The sequence below is a fragment of the Tupaia chinensis genome, unplaced genomic scaffold (genome assembly GCF_000334495.1).
Source record: "Tupaia chinensis unplaced genomic scaffold, TupChi_1.0 Scaffold000078_1, whole genome shotgun sequence".
In the NCBI taxonomy this organism is placed as follows: domain Eukaryota; kingdom Metazoa; phylum Chordata; class Mammalia; order Scandentia; family Tupaiidae; genus Tupaia; species Tupaia belangeri.
In genome coordinates, this window is record NW_006159539.1 from 9,566,921 (window position 1) to 9,584,847 (window position 17,927).

Sequence of the window (17,927 nt, forward strand, 5' to 3'; positions counted from 1 at the left end):
AATAATTCTATGTCTTGCTCTGTGATTACAAGTTCATTCATTCAGGATGATTTTCGCTGTTAATTTAGATGGTTCAGCTTCAGTCTGTATAGTGTTTAATTTTATGGCTAGATTATTTTATTTATCCATGATACTCTAGATAAATATTTGAGTTGATTAGAGGTTTGGGTTTTTAAAATTTTTATTATTTTTAAAAATTTATTATAGGGCACATGTACTCAACAGAGAGAGAGAAAGAAAGAGAGAAAGTGAGAAAGCAAACCACCAGGTCTAGGACTCGAACCACAATTGGCCATGTGGAGTCTAGTGTCCCAACCATGCCATGGGATCTTTTTTTTTTTTTTTTTTTTTTTATTCTGTTATTAAATGTGCTCTCATGGCCCCAGCCTGTGTGACATGGTGATTAAGGTAGCTAGATCCTATATAGTAGACTGCTCAGTTCAAATCCTGGACCTGGCAGCCTGAGAAACATACCAGCTGCCTGTGTGCAGGCCGAAAAATCCCCAAAGGAGGGAGAAATGGAGGAGAAGGCATTACAGCCTGGCCATTCCCCACGGGGAATACTTTGTCACTTTCCTTCCTTTTATCTTTCTCTTTGTCTCGCTCTGGCGAGTGTATGCCCCTGAAAAATAAAAATGCTTGTCAGCACTATTTTATTGGTGTTGTCCACTGGACACCTGTCAGAGTTAGTGAGGATTCCAAGTGTGGTGCCTGGATAGTGTTATCAGGAGGGACAGCTAGGAAGGCAATGTTTTGGGCCCCACCGAAACCTGCTGAGCCCAGGACTCTGGGGTGGGACCCCGCGCTGTTGAAATAAGCCCTTTCAGGGGTTTTCATGGATGCCGAAGTTTGCGAACCATTGCTCTAGGGTGTATACATAGGCGTCAGGTGGCTGAGTAATCAGATATACATGTTCTGCTTAATTACTTAATGTCAACCATTTCCCAAGAAATTGCACCATCAACATCAAGTGGAAGTGATCATGTTCCACCTCTTAGAAAACTCTTGGCATTATCTGACTTTTTAATTTTGTCAATCTGGTGTGCGAAGTGGTACCTTGGTGTGGTTTTAATTTGCATTTTTCTTGTCACTAATGAGCTTCATATGTTTGGGGACCTTTGGGCAATTCCTCCTTTTTTTTTTTTTTTCTACCTTTATCTGATTTTCTTTTATTCTCCGCTATCTTTTTATTGACTTGTAGTGGTATTTTATATAATCTGAATACAAATTGTAATAAAAATGTCTTTCTGAAGTTTCTGGCTTTGTTTTTTTTTCACGTTCTCTTTTGGTGAACAATTTTTTTTTTAAGAGAGATTTTTGTTATAGGGCATGTGCGCTTGCTAGAGAGACAGAGAGACAGAAAGTGAGAAATCACTCCCCGTGGGATGGCCACGTCACAGTCCCTTCTCCACCTGTCTCCTCTTGGGATTTTGGGTATGCACGCACACGTGTCCACCATGAGCTCTAAGCCACTGAGTCCGGGACTTGAACCACAGTCAACTATGTGGGAGTCCAGCAATGTAACCATTATACCATTTGCTGGTTCCAGTGAACAAAATCTTCAATGTTATACTTATCAGTTTTATTTTCTGTGATCTGTGTATTCTTTTTTAAATTTATTATTTTTTTTTTAGAGGTTTTTGCTATAGGGTGCATGCGCTCACCAGAAAGACAGAGAGAGACAGACAGACAGAAAGTGAGAAATCACACCCTAGGGGGACATGGCCACGCCACAATCCCTTCTCCTCCATTATCCTCTTGGGATTTTGGGCACGCAGGCATACGTGCCCGGCATGAATTTAAGCCACGGGATCCAGGACTCAAACTACGGTCGATTACATGGGAGTCCAGCAATGTAGCCATTACGCTAACTGTTGGTCCCTTTTCCAAATTTTTTTTTAAAAGTTCATTTTTTACATGAGTGAAACCAGCATCCCAATGGCATCATGACTTTGCACCTCACTCCATAATTTCAGCAGCCCCAGACCACGGGTACACACACGCTCTGTGGATTCAGGTCTACGGCACAAACCCAGAACCTTCCCAGGTGGATCAGCCTCACAGAGCATTCCATTTTCCTTCTGTGCCACCACCCAGCTCCTGGCTTGTGTATTTCATGTCATGTTGAAGGACTCCTTCCCTAAAAAGTCATAAAGATATTCTTTAAAACTTTGCAATGTATTACATTTTACATTTCTTAAAAATCTCTTTGTGATTTGATTTTCGTGTTTTGAGTACCCAATTGACTCAGTACCATTTTCATTAAACTTTTTAAAACTCTTTAATTCTTATTGCCAAAACGTGCATGTGTTTGGCAGAGAAAGCATCTTTCCCATCAACACACATGGTCACGTGGAATCCGTTTTCCTCCTTGTCAAGATACACACAAGCTGCTGGGGCCGGATTTGAACCGTGACTGGCCATGTGGGATCCAGCTCTCAATGCGTAGCGCTTAATCACCTTGCTACAGGGCTGGCCCATCGGAACTCTTGATTGAATATTCTGCCTTTTCTCAGTTATCTGCAGTTCGTAAAAAATTATAAACCTAGTTTCCGTGTACGGGTGGGTGTCCGCCGATCTCTCGTCTGTGTCTGTACTGGTATTTTACTGACATGGTTTAGTTTTAGCATTGTTCGACCCAGTTTGTTTCTTTAGGAATGCCTTGGCATGACTTCTGGGCTCTTTCCTCTGGCGTATGAGTTAAAATTGACTTTTTGTATTCCATAAACATAGAACGAGACAAAACCAGTATTGAAAATTAGTCAGACTCCAAATTATTGAGTCAACTGTCAAAATGAAGACATGAGAAGAAGAACGGTAGATGAAGCCACATTGATTAGAAGTAAAAATAAGAGCAAAATCAATGAAGTAGAATACACGTGTAAAATAAAAAGAGAGAACAAGGTACAACTTGTCTTTGAAAAACTTATGAAATGGTTTCTTCTTTCCTGAGAGTTTCTAATGTACAGGGAGAAAAGACACCAATAGCAAGAGTCATTGAAAGGGGAGATAATTCAGATGAGTCAGAAGTTCAACATAAGAAGATAGCAATTTTATGCTCAGAATGGTAAAAAAAAAAAAAAAAGGTAAAGTTTACAGAAGAGCTTATCAGAGTGACTGAAAAAGAGACTTAGATGGTCATATTAAGTAATGGAGCAATTTTTAAAAGAATTATTTAAATTCATTTATTTATTTAGAGGGAGAAAGAGAGAGAGACTGAGAAAGCGAGTAAGAAAGCGAGAAAGCAAGCCGCCAAATTTAGGACTGGAACCACGGTCGGCCATGTGGGAGTCCAGTAACCTTAACCACCATGCCACCTGCCAGCCCCTTGACTGAGCAATTTAATATTGTCTCAGAAAGCAAATCATAATGGCCAGATAACTCCAGAGAAGCAAGTTGTATTAATCTTTCCAAAAAATGTGTCGTCGTTGTTTTATGGTCAGAGGGCACGTAGGCTTGTGAGAGAGCAAGATTGAGAGAGAGAGAGAGAGAGAGAGAGAGAGAGCGAGAGAGAAAATACAAAAAGCACTATCCAGTGAGCTATGCCCATGCCACACCCTGTCCTCCATCCTTGTGAGATCTGACGACACATGCACATACCTCAAGCATCTTTTTCAAGCCACCAGTGCCAGCACTTGAACCATGCGGGTTCAAGTTGACCCAGTCAGCCATGTGGGATCTGGCTCCTTTAACCACTGGGCTGCCAGGCCAACCTTCTGATACATCTTACATGAACTGTTCCTCTTACTCTGTCTCCTGGCTGTCATTTTCCTGTGGACAAGTTGGTTGTCCATTTTATTACTGTTCTCTGAAAGGTGTCTTTTTTTCTTTTTTTGAGAGATTTTTGCTATAGGATATGTGTGCTCATCAGAGAGACAGAGTAAGACAGAGATAGAAAGCAAGAAATCACCCTCGAGGGAGGATGGCCATGCCACAGTCCCTTCTCCTCCTTTCTCCTCTTGGGATTTTGGGTACACATGCACAAGCATCTGGCATGAGTAAGTTTCCAGGTCAGGAACTCAAACTGCAATCAACCACGTGGGAGTCTAAAGCCTTAAGCACTATGCCACCTGTTGGCCTCATCTGCTACTTATTTTACTGCTATAAATTTATTTTATCAAAGATTCTCTTTTTTTCCAGAAGTGAATTCTGGGCCAACCAGTGGCATGATGGTTAAGGTGCTGGACTTACACATGGCTGACCATGGTTTGAGTCCCGACCTGGTGGCTTGCTTTCGGACTCTGGTCTCCCCTTCCCTTCTCTCTTTCTTTCTCATAAGTACACGTCTTATAGGAAATTTTGAAAAAGTAATAAAAATAAATAAATCATTTTTAAAAAGTGAATTCTTATATCTTCAGACCTGCTGAGTACTTTTCTTAAAATATGCCAAAGAAGTATATTTGAAAATGGCATGTTTTTGGAGAGGTTTCTGGTATAGGGTGCGTGTACTCGCCAGAAAGACAGAGACAGAGAAACAGAAAGCAAGAAATCACCCCCCCCCAGGGGGGATGGCCACGCCGCAATCCCTTCTCCTCCCTTTTCCTCTTGGGATTTTGGGCACGCACGCACACGCGCCCAGCATGAGTTTAAGCCTCCGGGTCCAGGACTCAAACCCAGGTCGACTACATGGAAGTTTAGCGACATAGCCATTTTGCTAACTGCTGGTCCCCATTTGTGTTAGTTTGATACAGTTTCATAGATCCCAATTCTCTGCTGTTATTTTCCTTGTTTTTATCCATTTTCATGAACATATGAGGAGACTTCAAAATGTCTATAGTAAAAGTACAAGTTTATTCTGATGCAAATATTTTTTGTACTCTGTGCATGAATATTTTCATTTTATTAGTTCATCGAGAAAGTCATGACATATTTTTGTTTTTCTATCCAAAAATGTGTCATGATATTCCCAATGACCCAGTACACTTTTTCCCATGGATATGTGGAAGATTTCTTGTATTGATTATAATTATTTTCAAATTTATATCTGATACCTCTAATAGTTAAAATCACCTGTTTATTTGGGTTATTATTCTCTCTCTCTCTCTCTCTGCCATTGTATTTTATTCCTAGCCATATATGTTTGTTTGAGGTGAAATCTGAACAAAGTTGTTTTTTTCCTAGTTTCAAATTTTCATTTAGTTTTCAATTTTTGGGCATGTGCACTTGGTGGAGACTGAAGGAGGAAGAAGGACAGTGAGAAATCACTTCCCCTGTGGGAATGGTCATATCACAATCCCTTCTCCTCTGTTCTCCTCTAGGGATTTTGGACACACACTTTTGTGTGCTTGGTGTGTTTTTCAGCCTCTCAGGTCGGCCATATGGGATCTAGTGCCTAACCACCAGGCCACCTGCTGACCCAAGACTGGACGAGGCTGATTAGAAAATTTTAGAGAGTGTGAACTACGTTGTGTTCCACCAGGAGGACACAGAGTAGGCTGTTGGAATAGAGCGAGTCACTAAGATCCCATCAGAGATTGAGATGATTGAAGGTGGAGTTTCAAGCATCTTTTGGATCCCTCGAGTTCCAGTTTAAACTAGGCCTATTGTCTAGCGCTTCAGCATCTCACTGCAATCTCACAATTTTTTACTAAGGTCCTTTTTTTTTTTTTTAATAATCATTCCCCACCTCCATTTTTCTAATCTTCCAACTCTTAGATTGTCAGATCTTTTCATAGCCACATTCTCTTTGGTCTCAACCTCTCATTCTAAACATGCATGGCTTAGGAATTGGTAAATTTCTTATATAGAATGTCTGGCTGGAACCTTTGCTGTTCCTTCCCCCGTCTCCCCCCCTAGATTTCTGTCCTTTAACTCCTAGCTGCTACCGTTACTCTGTAAGAACTTCAGTGGGTGCCTCCCTGGATTAGATTATAGCAAACTTGGGACCAGCAGTTGGCGTAATTGCTGTGTCACTGGACCCCCATGTTGCCAATCACAGTTTGATTCCCAGACCCAGTGGTTTAAGCTCACACCGGGTGCGTGTGCGTGCATGCCCAAGATCCCGAGAGGAGAATGGAGGAGAAGGTATAGTGGCATGGCCATCCCCCCTGGGGAGTGATTTCTCGCTTTCTGTCTCTCTGTCTTTCTCTCTGTCTGGTGAGTGCACACGCCCTATAGCAAAAATCTCTTAAAAAAAAAAAAAAAAGAAAAGAAAAAGTAAGATTACAGCAAACTCTAGACTGCTACTTTGCACTCAGTCACTGTGTCCTGCACGGCGAATTGGCAAAAACAAGCAAACAGAAACCAAGCTAACTCTGAAGGAGATAAAGCAATAGCAAAGGGAGGCTCATTTCATCACATTTGTTTATTTGTTTTCCATCTTGTTCCTTCGGGTCCTGGATGACTTGAGGGACTTGATTGTTCTCAGATGTCTATAGTTTGTTTCTGTACAGTTTCACAGATTTTTCTTTTCTTTCCTTTTTCCTTTTGATTTATTTAGCTTTTTTTTTTTTCCAGGAGAATTGAGATAAAAGCTGCTTCTTTGTACTGAGAAGCTGAGGTTTATCTTTCTACTTAACATACAAGCTTCACAACAAAGGCATTGTGCAGAGTTCTTTTAATTAAGCTGTGTCTTCAAACAGTGCATGGGAAACTTATATTATGAAAAGACAGTATGCACAGACTTGAGGTTTTTTACCAAAATAAACTGGTACTTTAATTCCATTTTTCTAGGAACTTCTTGAAGCACTCTCTTTTTACCACTCCCAATGATAAGATTTTGCCATCCCTCATTTAAGTTCTAGATTGTCTATTACAACAAATTAAATTTTTTTAAAGAGATTCTTTGTATAGGTCATGTATGCTCCCCAGAGAGACACAGACAGAAAGTGAGAATCCCCCCCCTGGAAGGATGGCCATGCCACAGTCCCTTCTCCTCCATTCTCTTCTCGGGATCTTGGGCATGTACACGCACGTGGCCAGTGTGTTTTAAGCTGCCCGGTCTGGGACTCGAACAGCGGTTGATCACATGGGAGTCCAATGACTCAACTGTTACTCCATCTGTTGAACCCTAACATGTACTGTTTGTAAGTCAGTATATATTGAGGTTCATAGACACATTTATCATAGTTTTTGACAACCATAGATTCTTTTTAAAAAATAATACTTTAATTTTGTATGTTATCATTATTTTTACAATTTGCTATGGGGCATATGCACCCAGAGAGAGAGAGAGAGAGAGAGAGAGAGAGAGAGAACGTGAAAGCAAGTCACTAGGTCTGGGACTTGAACCATGGTCCAGTGCTTTAACCACCACACCACCACCTGCTGGCCCCATTGAACCATACATTCTTATAGTCAGCCTTTGTACTTAGAACAATTGTCCTTCTATTAGAAGAGTATCCTTTTTTTTTTTTCCTCCAGATTTTCCCATAGGGCACATATGCTCCCTAGAGAGAGAGACTCCTGAGGGGATGGCCATGCCATAATCCCTTCTCTTCTGAGGCTCTTGGGTACATCCATACATGTACCAGGTATGATTTTCAAGGTGCTGGGGCTGGAACTCAAACCATGTTCAGCCATGAGGGAATCCAGCACCTTAACCACCTATTGGCCCCTGAAGTCTGTCTTTTATATTTATCTTCATGAGAGTCTTTCGGTGATAAAAACTCTAGTTGTATGTTTTTCTGAAGATGTCTTTGGCTAAAGATAGTTTGCTAGATAAGGAGATTTTAAATGGGAAGACTGAAAGAACGTTCATGTTAAACTACTCTACCACCCTCTCGCTTCCCCTGTGCTAAGATAAAAAAATCATTGAAATTTCTTTTTCTTGTAGTTAAACCATCTTTTCTCTCTAGGTGCTTTTAAGTGTTTCTCCTTTCTGCAGGTGGTTTTCAATTCTACTATGGTATTTTAGGTTGGATTCTTTTTTTTTTTTTTTTTTAAGGACTTTTTGAAAGGACTCCCTTTGGGAGGAGTTTTTTATGTTCATGTTTTTCAACTTTTCTGGAAAACCCTCAGCCACTTCCACTAAGCTCTCAATAACATTCTCTTTCTCCTTCTCTTTCTCTCTCTCTTTCTTTTTCTCTTTCTCTCTCTCTCTTTATCTCTCTCTCTCTCTATATATATATATGTATATGTATATATTTATATATATTGTATGTTTGTGTGTATATGTGTGTATATGTATATCTTCATGTTTTTGTCTCTCTGATCTGCATTCTGAATAATTCTTTGGGGTTATCTTTCAGTTCGCTAATATTCTGCTCAGTTGCTTTTAATCTGTTAATGTCTGCTGTAGTTGAATTTTATTTGCTCCTCTTTCTACAATTTCTCACTGATAATTCAACTCAGATTCCATGGTTCATCTTTAAATGTTATCTTTGCTGTCTCTACCTTCATTATGCTTGATTAGCAAAACCTCAGGTAAGCAGAGTTCTAGGAAAACATATTTAGTGTCCCAAACAGTGCTATTAACTTTTTTATTTCTTTGGAGAGATTTTCGCTATAGGGTGCGCACACTCGCCATACAGACAGAGAGAGACATAGAGACAGAAAGCGAGAAATCATCCCCCAGGGGGGATGGTCACGCCGCAGTCCCTTCTCCTCCATTCTCCTCTCGGGATCCTGGGCACGTACGCACACGCGCCCGGCGTGAGTTTTAAGCCACCGGGTCTGGGACGCGAATCGTGGTCAACTATGTGGGAGTCCAGTGACATAGCCATTACGCTAACTGCTGGTTCCCAGTGCTATTAACTTCTATAGGGTATTCAGAAATGTCATGACGTGTTACTCTGTGCAAAAATGGGTCATGACTTTTCCAGCAACCCAATATAATTTACTCCCTTTTTCAGTCTTCCAATGCTTTCATAACTTTTCTTCTGCCTTCAAACCTCTAATCCCTTCTTCCCTCCTCGCTCCCCTCCCCAAACCTGCCCCTTTATATACACTGGATCTCAGTGGATAAATCTATTCTTCCAGTTTGTCAGGCCCCACACCTTGGTGTGATCCTTGATCATTCTCTTTGGATCTTCTCATCCTGTCTTCAAATCCTCTGGCCCTGCTTCCTGGAGTTCTTCCTCCCTACTGAAGCAGTTGAAGCAGTAGCTCACCAACTCAGAGAAGAGCATTTCCAACAGCAAAGTCCGAAGCATCATTTCCTGTCTTAGGGTTTGCAAATGGTGCGGTGTGATCAGAAACCTCAACTGTTGGGGGCCTTTTGGCTTCTGAAACACAGCCACGTATGGGCCAGTTCATGGACGGTCTTAGCAGTTCAGCTATAAGGTCTAACTGTCATAATGCAGAGAACAGTAGAATATTTTAATTAAGTGGATGGGCATGGTAAGACCTGGTGATATTTTTGTATTGCTGTTGTTTTGTTTGGGTATAGTGGTATTCCAAAAGCCCACTATCTTTGTAGTTTTTCTGTAGAGCTCATGTGCTCACTTGAGAGAAAGGGAAAGTGAGAAATCACCCCTCTGGGGTATGGCCACACTGTAATCGCTTGTCCATTTTCCCCTCAGGATTTTGGGCATGCATACACAAATGCCTAGTGTGATTTGTAAGCCGTCGGGTCTGGGACTCGAACCATGGTTCACAGTGTGGGAGTTCTGTGCCTTAACTATCACTCCACCTGCAGGCCCATTCACTTTCATTCTTAAAGGATATTTGCGCTAGATGTTTAATTCCGAGTTGATGGTTTGGGGTTTTGTTTATTATTTGGTAAATTTAAAATACTGTGCTAGGCCCTTGTCTCCATGAGTTCTGATGAAAGATTTATGGTCATGTCAATTGCAGAGATTACAATAATGGGGCATCGTCTCTAGTTACTTTTAAAATTTTTCTCATGATCTTTAACTTTTAGGAATGTGATTAAAAAAAAAAAACTTATTTTTCTCAAAATTTATTCTGGCTGGGGTTCTCTGGGTTTCCTAACATGTAAATTTTGCCTTTTCCCAGACTTGAGAAGTGTTCAGCTATCAGCTCTTCAAGTGTTTTTTGTCTGGGGCCAGCAGCTGGCATGGTGGCTAAGACACTAGACTCCCACATGACCGACTGTAGTTTGAGCTCCAGGCCCTGTGGCTTAAAAATCAGACTGGACACGTGTGCATGCGTGCCCAAAATCCTGTGAGGAGAAGGGATTACGGTGTGCCCATCCCCTCTGTGGGGTGGTTTTTCCCTTTCTATCACTCACTCTCTCCACAGTGAGTGCATGGGCCTTTAGTAAAAATCACTCCAAATTTTTTTTCTTTTTTTTTGGAGAGGTTTTTGCTACAGGGTGCATGTGCTCGTCAGATAGACAGGGAGAGACATAGAGATAGAAAGCGAGAAATCACCCTCCCGGGGGGATGGCCACGCTGCAGTCCCTTCTCCTCCATTCTATTTCTGAGATTCCAAATATTTTTTGAAATTATCTGAAGATCACCAGACATTTTATTCAAATTTTTCCTGATATTTTCCTCTTTCAGAGTAGATGATTTCTTCTGAAATATCTTTATGTCACTGACTTTTTTCTCCTTAATTGTATTACTAAACCTACTCACTGATGTTTTTTTTCATTTCCGATGTGAGTTTTTTTAAGGACATGTATTATTGTGTAGTTTTTGTATTGCCTAATTATATTTACTGTCTTACTATTTTTATTAGCTTACCGAACATATATTTAAGGTGCTTTAGGGTGATCCTATTTTTATTTTTATTTTTTAAAAGAATTATTTAACTTTATTATTATTTTTAAAATGTGACCAGAGAGAGGCAGAGAGAGAAAGAGAGAGAAAGTGAGAAAGCAAACCGCCAGGTCTAGGACTTGAACCACAGTTAGCCATGTGGGAGTCCAGCATCTTAACCACTCTGCCACCTGCTGGTCCTAGTGCTCATAAGGTTTACATGTAGTCACCTTGGAGTTGGCATGCACTAACAACCTCTTCTTTGAAAATATAATCTATTTTCCTGATTCTTTGCATGTTGTTATAGTTGTTTTTCCCCAGAGATTTTTGCTATAAGGCACATGTGCTCACTGGAGAAACAGAGACCGTGAGAAATCACCCCACAGAGGAGACAGCCATGCCCCCAATCCTTTCTCCATTCTCCTTTCAGGATCTTGGGCATGCATGTACACGTGCCCAGCCTGAGTTTAAACCGCCAGGCCAGAACTCAAACCTTGGTTGACTACGTGAGAATCAGTGATGTAACCATTATGCCATCTGCTGGTCCCTCATGTTAATTATTTTAAATGTAGTTTAGACATGAGGCATATTATATTGTAGAGACTCTAATTCTGCTACATTCTGTTAATTTTTTTTTAAAGAATGAATTTATTTTTAGGTTCATTCTGTTAACATGTGTGCTTGCCAGAGAGAGAGAGACAGAGGGAGAGACAGAGGGAGAGTAAGTGAGAAATCACCCACCAGGGTGCTTGGCCACACCATTGTTCCTTCTTCATTCTCCTTTTGGCAGTTTGGGCACACACACTCTTCGGTCCAGCATGATTGTTTTAAGCTGCCAGATCCGGGACGTGAACCCTGGTGGGCCATGTGGGAATCCAGCACCTTAACCACTGTGTCACCTTGGAACATGAGATTGATTATTTAATTTATGTTTATAGATTTATTTGTGCCAATGGGCACATGCTCTCACCAGAGAGAGAGAAAAAGAGGCAGAAGGTCTCACTCTAAAGAAATTTAAGTGTGACCCACTTTTTGGTGTCAAACACTTCTGGAATTGCTTAACTATACTTGATAGAGACAGATATTATGGGAAATGAGGTGTTCGCCAAGCATAGTCATCCCTTTAATGCTGGTTGTTATTCCAAGTAATTTTGTTAAAGGCTTATTATAAACAGCTCTCTGCTCTGTGATGAAGAAGACAGATGAAAAACACTCTGTTTCCTAATTATTCTCAATCGCTTTCTGTATCTTCCTTTTACTTAAAGTTACATTTTGCAATTTAAAAGAAGAATAAAATTCTACGTACCCAGTAGATAGACGTTTATTTTAGAGAAGCAGCAACCATTTAGTATACAGTTAAAACTCCTAATCCCTATAGAACTTTAAGAACTCGAAGAAAGAAAGAGGTAAACTTAGCAACATTCCACTAGCTTTATCTCATGGAGAAATTGCGGTATTATTTTCTCTACTTTTCATTATTTTATATACATATTTTTAGATTTCCTTGCTAAAACATGTGTGCGTGCACACACGTAAACACACAGACACACACACACACAAACAGATAAAAGAAATCTTTCAAAAGATAGAAAGTTATAGGAAAAAAATATTATAAAACAGTAAATGAAAGAAAGCCGGTAAAGTGAGCCAGATTAACAGGATGAAAGAAATCAACAACATAATCGTGTTTATTGATTCAAACAAATTTCAAAAATGCCACATTTACTCATCAAACAAATGTGAAGAGGTTTAACACTAAGAGAAAAGATGAGTAACGGATAATTAGCAGGCAAAAGAAACATTGCCATGACTTGCAATTTACGTGATTTTCCATGTCAGATCTCCAAAGGATGTATTGGCAATCTCCCACACCTAATAAAAATGTTAAAAAGTATGTAAACAACATTTGAAAATAAGTGTTGCTAACACCCAGAAGTAATCTATTGACATGTATACTTTTTTTTTGAGAGAGAGAGAGAGATTTTTGCTATAGGACAAATGAGGTCACTGGAGAGACAGAGATAGGAAGTGAGAAGTCACTCCTCGTAGGGATGGCCAGCTGCAATCCCTTCTCCACCATTCTCCTCTTGGAATTTCTGGCATGCCCGCACATACAGCCAGTGTGAATTCTAAGCTGCCAGGTCCGGGACTCCAACTGCGGTTGACCACGTGGGAGTCCAGCGCCTTAACCACGAGGCCACCTGCAGTCTCGTAAAGTGTACAGATTTTAAAGTGGCCCCATTACCGTTCACAAATAATATCAAAATAGTATCAAAACTCTAAGTTACTTAGAAAAATAGGAAGAAATATTTAAAATCAGTATACTGAGGGGCCAGCAGGTGACAGGCTGACTACAGTGTTGGACTCCCACACAGCTGATCATGGTTTGAGTCCCAGACCCGGCAGCTTGAAAATCATGCTGGGCGCGTATGTGTGTGCACCCCAAATCCTGAGAAGAGAATGAGGAAAGGATTGCTGTGTGGCCATCTGCCCTGCGAGGGTTGGGGAGAGGGTGATGTCTTACTTTTCCTCTCTCTGTCTCTTTGGTGAGTGCAGGTACCCTATGGCAAAAAACATGAAAAACAAAAACAAAAGTGTGGTGAATAATAAAATGTTTTAAGGTATGTAAAAGAAGTCTTAAACATACGGAAAGATAAACAACCCTTAAGATTGGGACTGTCAACATCAGGATGTCCGTGATCTCTAAATTGATACATAAATTCGAGACAGTCCCTAACAAAATTTCACCAGGAGTTTTACAGACATTTATGAATTGATTTTAAAATATATGTGGAAAAAGAAAAGGGAAAATAAATTCATGATCATTTTGTAATGGACACTGGCCTACTCAGATATGACTATCTGCTTATTAAACTGGAGTTTCACGATGTGGTCTTGGCAAATGAAAAGGAACAGGGGCCAGCCAGGTGGTGTGGTGGTTAAGAAGCTGGATCCCACATGGCTGATTGCACGGTTCAAGTCTTGGACCAGTAGGTTTGAAAAACATGGTTGGTGTGTATGTGCGTGCCCAAAATTTTGAGAGTTGCAGAGAAGTGATTGCAGTATGATCATCCCCCCTGGGGGGGTGTTTCTCACTCCTCCCCACCCTGTTTTGTCTTCCTCCAGCAAGTGTGCATGCCCTATAGAAAACTAAAAATAATAATAATAATAATAAAGTTCAGAGGACCCAAAATTAGTGGAGAAATTCATTTGGGAACTTCATTTATGACCAAAGTGGCAATATGGGTCAGTGAGAGGTATGGGCCTTTTTAATTTTTTTTTTTTAGTTTTTCTATAGGGTGCGTGTGTGTTTGCCAGAGAGAGACAGACAGACAGGGAGAAAACACCCCCTCCTCCCCCCAATGGGACTTGATCACACCCCAATCCCTTCTCTTCTGTGTCTTCACCCTGTCAGATATGGGGCACGCAGATAGACGTAGGCCGGCGCCGGGCTTTAGCCATCGGGCCACAGAGCTGGCCCAGACTTTAAGATTTTTTAATATAATTGGGGAATCTGAAGTCTTATCAGAAATTTCTAGATTTTTTTTTTTTCTCCCCTGTAGGGCATGTGTGCTTGCTGGAAAGGAGAGAGACAGTGAGGGAAAATGAGAAATCTCTCCCCCACCCCCCACTCCCGGGGGCATGGCCATGCTGCTGTCCTTTCTTCCACTCTCCTCTCTCCTCCTAGGGTTTTGGGCTTGCACGCACGTTCCCTGTGTGAGTTTCAGGCCCCTGGTCTGGGACTCAGGCCATTTGGTCATGTAGGAATCCAGCACCTTAACCACTGCCTCACCTGCCAGGTCCCGAAATACCTGAATTTTTAAACACTGGCAACCAGCTTTAAAGGAATCATGCTCTCCAGTTCAGCTGCGTCTCACTGTTGGCAAAATATGTCCTTTGACCCTCTTCACTCCCTTTTCTGACTGGGCTCTTTTGCACTGCTTCCCCTAAATGATGAAGCACTAAAATTCAGGAAAAAAACAAGTCAGTGGGGTTGATAGGGGGACACAGTTTCAAGGGATGAGGCTACTGTATCTCTCTCGGAGTGCGGCCGGCTAACACTCTGTTCTCAAACTCAGTCTGTTCTCCTCCAAGGGCTGCCGGTCTTAAAATCGAGTCGATCATTGTGTGTATGTGTGTGTGCGCGCGCGCACCTCTTTGGAATTTAGGCTGCAATCCTTTTTGTCCATGTCTCCATCCTGCTTGGATTCAGGCCACACATGCACAGGTGCCTGGTGTTTTTTTTGTTTTGTTTTGTTTTGTTTTTTCCATTAGTGTTGGGACTCAAACTATGCCATCAGCCAGTGGGATCTGGCTCCTTTAACCACTGGGCCACTGGATCACTCACCCTGTAACAATTATAATTCTTTTTCTTCTTCTTCCTCTTTTTTTTTTTTTTTTTCAGGAAGAGATTTTTGCGATTTTTGCTATAGGATGCGTGTACTCACTGGAGAGACAGAAAGTGAGGAATCACCTCCCACCCAGGGGATTGGCTATCCCACAATCCCTTCTCCTCCATTCTCCTTTTGGGATTTTGGGCATGCGTGCACATGTACCCAGCATGTTTTAAGCCACTGGGTCTGGGACGTGAACTGCGCTTGATACGTTGGAGTCCAGCAGTGTAACTATTACGCCCTCTGCTGGTTCCCAGAACTATTTTTATTCTATAATCTACTATAGGAAGCTCAGATTTTTTTTTTTTTTTTGAGAGGTTTTTGCTATAGGGCGCGTGCGCTCACCAGACAGAGAGAGATATAGAGACAGAAAGTGAGAAATCACCCCCCAGGGGGGATGGCCACGCTGCAATCCCTTCTCCTCCATTCTCCTCTCGGGATCTTGGGCACGCACGCACACGTGCCCAGTGTGAGTTTTAAGCTACTGGGTTCGGGACGTGAACCGCAGTCAACTATGTGGGAGTCCAGCGACATAGCCATTACGCTAACTGCTGGTTCCCGTGGGGAGCTCAGATTTAAACTACTCACATCCACGAGTACACAGTCAAGACCACTCCTCCGTTGTTCGCTCGGTCACATTTTCCTTTGTCACCTTCGTCTTCCATCAGGTGTTTCTGGTCACAGTCTGGAATTTCGAGCTGTACATGCTGCCCCTGGCGTTACTGCTCCTCTTTGTCTACAATTTCCTCCAGCCCACGAAGGGCAAGGTCTGCAGCCTCCAGGACAGCCAGGTAAGCAAAAATGCAAACAGCTCTGACATCTGAGTGGAGAAAAATGTGCTGCCAGTGAACACTGCCACCAAGGCACTGCCCGAGCCACTTCCTCCAAGACCCAAGGAGCTTCCCTGCATGTCTGTTCATTTCACAGTGGAGGGGCCTCAGATTATGGAAGCCTGGGGTCTTCCTTCTGCAACTCCCATGTTCTGGGTCTTGTTCTATGTTCTTAACATGACTGGAGCCTCCGGGTCTTGGTCATCATTCCCAGGCTGATGGCATCTGTCTGAGTGCCTATTGGGCTCTCTGTAGGGTTTCTGTGGAGAATCTCAATCACTAGACAGAAAGTTCTAGTGGATCCCTGAGCACACAGAGCACTTGGGATTGGCCGAGGCACAGACCCCGTGCAGTGTTCTCCTCTGGCTTGAAGGCTCAGAATGATTCTCAGGGGCTTGCCAACTCCCGGGGCAGTCAGATTAGAGTGAGCATAAACCCCTCTATTCTCAGATGCCCACGTTTTTCTGCTGGTTCTCAAATTCCTGTCATGTTGGGGCCAGCAGTTAGCGTAATGGCTATGTCGCTGAACTCCCATGTAGTCCACCGCGGTTCGAGTCCCGGAACCGGTGGTTTAAACTCACGCCGGGCACGTGTGCGTGAGTGCTTCAGATCCCAAGAGGAGAATGGAGGAGAAGGGATTGCAGCGTAGCCATTCCCCCTGGGGGTGATTTCTCACTTTCTATCTGTCTCTCTCTTGGAAGCACATGCACCCTGTAGCAAAAACCTCTAAAAAAAAAAAAAATTTCCTGTTATGTTAACAGAAATATAAGCGGGAACCTCTTTTCAAAGACATTCCTCAGTATCTGTTAGTTCGTTGGGAAAGTCATGATGTATGTTTCTGTTTTGTTTTTGTTTTTGTTTTTTCAAAAATGCATCATGACTTTTCTGATGCCCCAATGTTTTCCTTGCTTATTCTCTGACTCTCTTCCCCCGCCTGCCTCATCCCAGCCTGTGAGTACTTGTTTTGCTCTGAGTGGGTAGGAATGTATAGGTGAGGTCTTCAAACAGTTTATAGAACAGCCAGCCTGCCATGTGGTACTTGGACCAACTACATGGTTCGAGTCCCGGACCACAGGCTTGAGAATCACACTGGGTGCCTGTTTTTTATTACATTTCTGTTTATCCATTGGCTTTCATGAGACGTGCTTGTCACTACTGGTGCATAGGTCTGTTTTCCAGAGGATCAGTGAGGGTCGCTCATTCACACTGCTAGTTGAATCTCAGGAGGATTCTGGGAGGTAACACTGGACCAGCGCTGGAGGAATTTCTTGATGACTAGTCAGTGGTTTTGTAGAGTATAGCAGAAGTCTCTCTGGATACTTTAGTTACTCCCTTTTAAGATCATGATGTTGACAGTTCTTCTTACTATTGGAACAATGACATCTAAACAGCCCATCTGACCTTTGCATGATTAAGCAGAACAGGAAGGTCAAGCTGGAAATAGACCTTGATTTCCTTCGTTCCTTCCTTCCCCTTCCTTCCTTCCTTACCCCCCTCCCCAAAGAAGTTTTTGCTATAGGGCTTGTGCACTCGTCAGCAAGAGACAGAGAGACAGAAAGCGAGAAATCACCACCCGCCCCCGGGGGTGGCCATGCCGCCATTTCTTCTCTCCTATTCTCCTCTCAGGATCTTGGGCACACACGCACACACATGTACCCCGTGTGAGTTTAAGACACCAGGTCGAGGACTCGAACCACAGTTAGCTAAGTGGGAGTCCAGCGACATAGCCATTACACCATCTGCTGGTCCCCAGATTTTGATTTTCTAACACTGAGTATTCTTTTCGAAGCACCAAACTCCTCTGATTACGTATCAGCCTGTGTTCGCTTTTAAACGTGGCAGCGATGTGATTACAGTTTGCCTATTAAATAGCCAAGATTTCTACACGAATCTGAAATCGGCCTATTAGCAGCACAGCTGGTGTTTCAGCACCTGGATGAAAGCCAGACACCTTTAAGTCCAAGTCAGAGACTTGAGTTTCCTTCCCTCACCTGCCCCTCCCAAGCAAAATAATAGTACCACATAGAAACCTGTGACTACTTCTTAAGATAGATTATAGTCAGACGAATGCATTTTCTACTGTCTAATGTCTCTGTAAT

The 17,927-nt window shown here is 42.2% G+C and overlaps 1 protein-coding gene across 3 annotated transcripts in view; it reads left to right on the forward strand.

The window, feature by feature from the left end:
* Positions 1-17,927, forward strand: part of MCTP2 (multiple C2 and transmembrane domain containing 2) — a 279,496-nt gene that overhangs the window by 219,769 nt on the left and 41,800 nt on the right. For all 3 annotated transcript variants that reach the window (XM_006142677.3, XM_027769141.1, XM_006142675.3), the window contains one exon: positions 15,667-15,789. In XM_006142677.3, the coding sequence (XP_006142739.1) occupies positions 15,667-15,789 (123 nt within the window). The remainder of the gene's footprint in view (positions 1-15,666; positions 15,790-17,927) is intronic.